The sequence below is a fragment of the Corapipo altera genome, unplaced genomic scaffold, assembly GCF_003945725.1.
Source record: "Corapipo altera isolate COAL_440 unplaced genomic scaffold, ASM394572v1 206, whole genome shotgun sequence".
In the NCBI taxonomy this organism is placed as follows: domain Eukaryota; kingdom Metazoa; phylum Chordata; class Aves; order Passeriformes; family Pipridae; genus Corapipo; species Corapipo altera.
The window spans coordinates 307045-314308 of record NW_020885032.1 but is presented as its reverse complement, the minus strand read 5'-3'; the positions used below and the strand labels follow the sequence as shown (position 1 = coordinate 314308).

At 46.4% G+C, this 7264-nt stretch overlaps 1 protein-coding gene across 7 annotated transcripts in view; it reads right to left on the bottom strand.

The window, feature by feature from the left end:
- The window catches only part of RHPN1 (rhophilin Rho GTPase binding protein 1), a 32142-nt gene that overhangs the window by 11592 nt on the left and 13286 nt on the right, over positions 1-7264 (bottom strand). For all 7 annotated transcript variants that reach the window (XM_027668231.1, XM_027668228.1, XM_027668230.1 and 4 more), the window contains exons 4-9: positions 5543-5618; positions 5168-5245; positions 4042-4166; positions 2822-2988; positions 1138-1325; positions 79-235 (exon numbers count right to left, since the gene is read on the bottom strand). In XM_027668231.1, the coding sequence (XP_027524032.1) occupies positions 79-235; positions 1138-1325; positions 2822-2988; positions 4042-4166; positions 5168-5245; positions 5543-5618 (791 nt within the window). The remainder of the gene's footprint in view (positions 1-78; positions 236-1137; positions 1326-2821; positions 2989-4041; positions 4167-5167; positions 5246-5542; positions 5619-7264) is intronic.

Sequence of the window (7264 nt, the reverse complement as noted above, 5' to 3'; positions counted from 1 at the left end):
TTCACACCTCCCTTCTTTGGAAATCCCCCCCATGTGGAACCAGCTGAGCAGGAAGCTCCTTCCAAGGTGGGAACTCACCGGGGCAGTCGCAGAGGGCGATGGCAGCGAAGTAGTGGGAGAGGGCTTTGAAATGCTCCGACTTGACGTGGACCATGGTGGTCCAAGAGAAGGGAACATAGTCCTTCACATGGGGCTGGGTCATGGTCTGGTGCACCAGCGAGTAGACGTCCTCCACCTGGGAGGAGGGAGGAGACAAGAGATGGAGGACATCCACCAGGAGAACACCAGCAGTGGGTTGTCCTCTCCTGGAGGGTTCTGCTGACCACAGTGACATCCCACCAAGTGCAGCAGTGTGAGGTTCAACAAGGCCAAGTGCCGGGTCCTGCACTTTGGCCACAACAACCTCCTGCAGCTCCACAGGCTGGGACAGAGCGGCTGGAGAGAGAGAAGGAGCTGGAGGTGCTGGTGACAGCAGCGGGACATGAGCCCAGGGGTGCCCAAGGGGCCAAAAAAGCCAATGGATCCTGGCCTGGATCAGGAACAGTGTGGCAGCAGGAGCAGGGAAGGGATTCTCTCCTGGATTTAGTGGTGGTGAGGCCTCACCTGGAGTGCTGTGTCCAGCTCTGGGCCCTCAGCTCAGGAAGGACATGGAGGGGCTGGAGCAGGTGCAGAGAAGAGCAGCGAGGTTGGGGAAGGGTCTGGAGCACAATTCCCATGAGGAGAGGCTGAGGGAGCTGGGGGGGCTGAGCCTGGAGAGGAGGAGGTTCAGGGGAGACCTCCTCACTCTCTGCACTACCTGACAGGAGGGGGGAGCTGGGGGGGGGGAGGTCGGTCTCTTCTCCCACAAACCAGCAGTAGGACAAGGGGTCTCGGTCTTAAGCTGTGCCAGAGGAGGTTTAGGTTGGACATCGGGAAGAAGCTCTTTCCAGAGAGAGGGATCAGCCCTTGGAATGGGCTGCCCAGGGAGGGGGTGGAGTCCCTGTCCCTGGGGGTGTTGAAGCAGAGCCTGGACGTGGCACTCGGTGCCATGGGCTGGTTACCAAGGTGGGGTTGGGGCACGGGTTGGACTCGACGATCTCAGGGGTCTTTTCCAACCCAATTGATTCTATGAAGTCCTCTCCTCCCCAAAGTCCTCACCTTTGCCGCCTCCTGAGCGAGCTGCAGCCGGGCCAGGAAGTCATTCTGGGCACGGAGCAAAGTCATCTTCTCAAAGACACACTCCTGGACCTGGGCTACCATCAGCCTCACCAGCATGTTCAGGGAAGGAGCGCTCATATCCAGGCTGGGAGCGTTGGAGAAGTTCTCCTTCAAGTAGTTAAAGGCACCTGCACGAGGGAGAAGCTCCTGGGAGTCACCGGCCTCGGAAGCAGGAGGGTCAGACTTTTGGAGGGAGAAACTCCATCCACACACTCAACATGTCACCCCCCTGGCAGGAATCCCCCACCCCCAGGGATGGAAAGCACTCCTGGGACAGGACTGTGGCCACCACTTCAACCAACACGTGGAAGCTGTGACCACCGAGGTTCATTGCTGGATCCAGCATAAATATATGAAGATATATATTATATATGAATATTTAGGTCTTTCCTTTCTATCTCTTCCTTCCTTTACACATTTCCTGGAGTGTTATTTTTATGCTTTAATGGGGCTGGATTGCTGCAGATGACAACGAACAAAATGGCTCCACACCTGTTTTCCTTTGAAACCAAATTGTTCCAGAAAAATATATATATATAAAATATACGTAATATATCTTATATGCATAATATATATTATATATAACAATATATAGAAATTATATAATAATATATAATAGATTTAGATTTAAAATACATTATTAGACATTATATAGAACACTATATTATATATAATATATAATATATCATAATTATGTATTATATAGAACATGATATCATATATATTATTATATAACATATTATATATTAAATATAAAAAATATATAATAGTATGTACACTCTACTATAATATATATTGTAATATTATTTAATACATAGTCTATATAATAATATATATTATATATACTATACTATAGTATATATACTATATATACTACATATATAGTATATATACTATATAACATATGCTATAGTATAATATATACTATACTACAGTATATATAATATATATAGTATATATAATATAGTATATCAGTATATTATAGTATATTTTATATATATGTCTATTTTATATATAGTATATATATACTATATACTATAGTATATATAGTATATATAGAATATAAATTATATTATATAGTAATGTAATATAGTATATATAATATATTATAGGATAGTATATATACTGTTATATATTAGATATAGTATGTATATAATATATATACTATATATAGTATACTATATAATATACTATATAGTATATATATACACTATATAGTATATATACTATATGCATACTATATCTAATATATATCTAATATATATCTAATATATGATAGTATATATATTATCCTTTAATAGATAATAGTATATGAATATTAATATTATATTAATATATAATTGTATATATTAAGATATTATATAGTATATATGATATATATACTAGTATATTATTATATATATACATAAAATATAGAATAGCTAATATAGTGTATATATATTATATATAGCATATTTAATATACATACTATATATTATATATATAGTCTATACAATTACAAACCTAATATATATATATCAGCCATCATTCAGTCTCCTTTCACTCCAATCCCCCCCAGGATTTATTCCCAAGATCCTGCATGCCCTCCCCTCCCGGGGGGCTGAGGCGGGAGGGCCCCACGTACCCGCGGCCCTCTGGAAGGCGTCGATGGCCTGGGCGAGGCCGGGCAGGGTGGCGCGGTCCTGGCGCGCCCCAAGCTGGGTGTGCAGGGCCCCCAGGTTGAAGAGGACACTGCCCTTCTCGAAGGCCAGTGCCCGCTGGTGGGATGGCACCCCCGTCAGGGAGTCGTACCTGGAAAAGGGAAGGAGAAGGGAAGGGTCAACAGCTGCCCACCTGCCTGGCACGGGGTGGTCTTGATGGTCCCTTCCCACCCAAACCACTCTATCCTTGCCCAATGGACACAGGAGGAGCCTGGAGGGTTTTCAGTGCTCCATGTGGGAGCCACAATTCCCATCACATAGAATCATGGAATCACAGAATCAGCTGGGTTGGAAGGGACCTCCGAGATCATCAAGTCCAATCCTTGATCCAACACCGCTGCGGTTCCCAGCCCATGGCACTGATGCCACATCCAGTCTTATCTTAAAAACCTCCAGGAATGGAGAATCCACCACCTCCCTGGGCAGCCCATTCCAATGGCTGATCACCCTCTCTGGAAAGAAGTTCTTTCTAACATCCAACCTAAACCTCCCCTGGCACAGCTTAAGACCAAGCTCCCTTGTCTTGCTGATGGTTGCCTGGGAAAAGAGACCAACCCCCACCTGGCTCCCCCCTCCTGTCAGGGAGTTGTAGAGAGTGAGGAGGTCTCCCCTGAGCCTCCTCTTCTCCAGGCTGAACAGCCCCAGCTCCCTCAGCTTCTCCTCATAGGACTTGTGCTCCAGTCCCTTCTCCAGCCTCGTTGCTCTCCTCTGCACCTGCTCCAGGACCTCAATATCCTTCCTGAACTGAGGGGCCCAGAACTGGACACAGCACTCAAGGTGTGACCTCACCAGCACTGAGTCCAGGGGAAGAATCACTTCCTTGGACCTGTTGACCACACTGTTCCTGAGCCAGGCCAGGATCCATTTGCCTTCTTGCCCACCTGGGCCCTGCTGGCTCATGTTCAGCTTCTTGTCAATCCAAACTCCCGTGTCCCTTCCTGCCTGGCTGCTCTCCAGCCACTCTGTCCCCAGCTGGTAGCAGTTCACCACGTTCCCCCCTCCCTACCTAATTAACGTTCCCTGCTTCCTCCCCTAATTAACCACCCCTGCCGCCGGCAAACCCGGATCTCCGCATCTGCCATGGCGGGGGTTTGATCCCAAATTCCCTCAGTGCCCGAGGTGGGATCGGGAAAGTGGCACCAACCAGTGGAAGAAGACCCCCAGGGGTTTGGTGGGAGGGAAGAAGCGGCTGTCAAGGAAGTGCAGTTGGTTGTAATATTCCATCAGGAGCTCCAGCCCGGCTTCGTTGCGGCTCGGGGTGCGCATGGCCTGCGGGATGGGAGAGGAAAAGTAGGCTTGGGAAAAGAGGGGGGAGATCCCTGGCAGAGGTTGAGAGTCCCCAAAAAGACTCCTTGAGAATTGGGGTGGTTCAGCCTGGAGAAGAGAAGGATCCAGGGAGACCTTGGAGCCCCTTCCAAGGCCTTAACGGGCTCCAGGAGAGCTGGAGATGGACTTGGGACAAGGGATGCAGGGACAGGATACAGGGAATGGTTTCAAATTTAAATATGGGACCTTTAGATGGGATATTGGGAAGGAATTCTTCCCTAGGAAGGTGGTGAGGGGCTGGGATGGAATTCCCAGAGAAGCTGTGGCTGCTCCATCCTTGGAAGTGCCCAGGATGGAGCTTGGAGCAACCTGGGATAGTGGAAGGTGTCCCTGTCCATGGAAAGGGGTTGAAACTGGATGGTCTTTAAGATCCCTTTTGTGTGTATATATATATATATATACACATACATAAAATACATATATTTATATAAAAATACATATATATTATCATATATATACACATTGTGTATATACATAATATTATATATATTTTATATGTATACACACACGCATCTTATAAATATATATATAAAAATGGGATTTATATATATATATATGTATTTCACATATATTTCTAGGATATAAATACATAGGGAAGAAATAGGATTTTTTTCCTCCTTTCCCAGGTTGTTTTATACTTCCTCTTCTCCAAGGCCCAGCTGGACAAGGAGCAGCTGTTCAGCTTTGCCAGGGGTGAACTAAGATTCCTAAACCAGGGCATCAAGGACAGAGAAAATAAACAATTACTGACCAGTCTGGAATATTTTATAACCTATAAACCAAAGCCGAGGTGCTCCAGGGTGGGAATTCTGCATCCCAAAACACAAGGATAAGGGGACAGTTTGGAGAGAGGATGAAGGGACATCCCAGAGCAAAATGTGGCATTTTCAAGGAGTGATCCTGGACAAGCCAAAGCCAGAATTTGCATCCCAAGGCACACGGACCTGCCTCAGCTCCATGAAATCCTTGATTTCCTTCTCAAACAGGACACCTTCCTCTCCATAGTGTTCACTGATGAAATCCTGGATGGAAAAAAAAAAAAACCAGGAGAAAAACCCTGAATGACTCCTTCAAAACAGATTTTTATGATTTAAAAGGTTGATTTCGGACAATTCTGGAGAAGCAATTTGCCAGCTCTGCCCACAAGAAAACGGAAAATCATCATCTCCTTCTTTCCAGATGCCCTCCAGCATCTCCAGACCCTCATCTCCCACCTTCCCATGTTTTGAGTCAGGTTCTTCCCCATGAATTTATTTTTTTGCAGCTGTTCCAAACTAGGAAATGTTTTATTTTCCATCCACCAAGGGCACAAAACTCACCTTCAGTGGAACCAGCAAATCCAGCTCCTTGGTCTCCTTCAATCCCAAAGGGATCATGGGAACACTGATGGATTCACTGGAAAAGACAACAACTTATGTGGGAGTTGGTTTCCAAGTCTTGGAGGGATCCTGGGGGACGGGGATTAAAATGGAGCAGCTCTTTGCTCCTAAAAAAGGGTAAAAAGAGACTTGGAACAGCAGAAGGATGCTCTTCCCAGAATAATTTGGGAATGGCAGTGCAAAGAGAACCTGAAAACATCACTCTTATTCCTCCAGCTTCTGCTTTTCATGGAATTTTTTGGATTGAAAGGGACCTGAAAGACCACCCAGTTCTACCTCCTGCAATGGGCAGGGACATATCCCACTATTCCAGGTTGCTCCAAGCCCTGTCTAACCTGGCATTGGATGCTTCCAGGGATGGGGCAGCCACAGATTCTCTGGGAATTCTCTTCCAGCGCCTCCCCATCCTCATAGATTTAACAGCTATTTTGATTTTCTGCTGCCAAGAAGGATAAAAACGGTCCGGACGAGCAGCAGAGCCTGGAGCAGACAGGAATTCCAGCCTTGCAAAGAGCTCCCAAAGCTGGATCCATCATGGAATTCCTCTACACAGAGACAGGGAATGGGAACCTGCTGTGGCACCTGCAGCTCCTACCAGCTCCACAAATGATATCCAGGAGGGATGTTCCCAATCCCAGCACTGATCCATGTCCCACACATCCTTGGACACCTGCATTCCCAAAGGATTGGTTTGGAGACCAGAAAACTTGGCAGAGTGTGGGATGGGAGGTGGGACAGTCAGGATCCAACCAGGTTTGCACCACGACTCCCCCTCATTCCCTCCCAAATTAACTGATAACTCGTTATCCCATTGCTCATTAACGAGGAAAAGAGGCAGAGGAAGTTACAAAATCCAGAGAGAGCAGGGCAGGGAATTTTTCACCCCTGTTTTCATCCGTTCCTATGGAACACACAGCACCAAGAGCCATAATTAGGGCAGTAAACCCGTTACAGCTCATTCCCTAACGAGATTTCCACTTGGATCCAATGCCTGGAGCAAACAAAGGGACTTTTGTTTGTCCTGGGCAGGGCTTTGGGGTTGGTGCTGCCCTTGTTTTCTTTTTAAACCAGGGCAAACAAGGTTGGAAAAGCCAAATATCCCTGACAGGGAATGTGGGGAGGAAACATGAATCCCTATTTTAGGGCAGAAGGATCAGTATTCAGGTTTAAATTCAGACTCCAAAAGACCTTCTGAGTGCAGGAAACACCTGGAGATGGTGGAGATTTGGGTTTCCTTGGCTTTCTCTCCATAGGAGTCCTGTGATCCTAAAAAAACTCCAACACCCAGGTCATCCCAATCCTATATTTAATGTCACTGCAGGATGGAGTCACTCCATCACCCCCTGGAGTTCTCCTGGTCTTTGCATCTCTGTTCCCAGAAGCACAGAAATCCTTCCCATGTGCCAAGAAAAGCAGGATGGGCACAGAAATGTACAATCCTGGAATGGTTTGGGTTGGAAGGGGCTTTCCTAAAAACCTGGCCTTGAACACTTCCAGGGATGGGGCAGCCACAGCTTCTCCGGGAATTCTATTCCAGCCCCTCACCACCCTCCCAGGGAAGAATTCCTTCCCCATATCCCATCTAACCATGCCCTCTGGCAGTTTGAAGTCATTCCCCATTGTCTTGTCACTCCATGTCCTTGTCCAAAGTCCCTCTCCGTG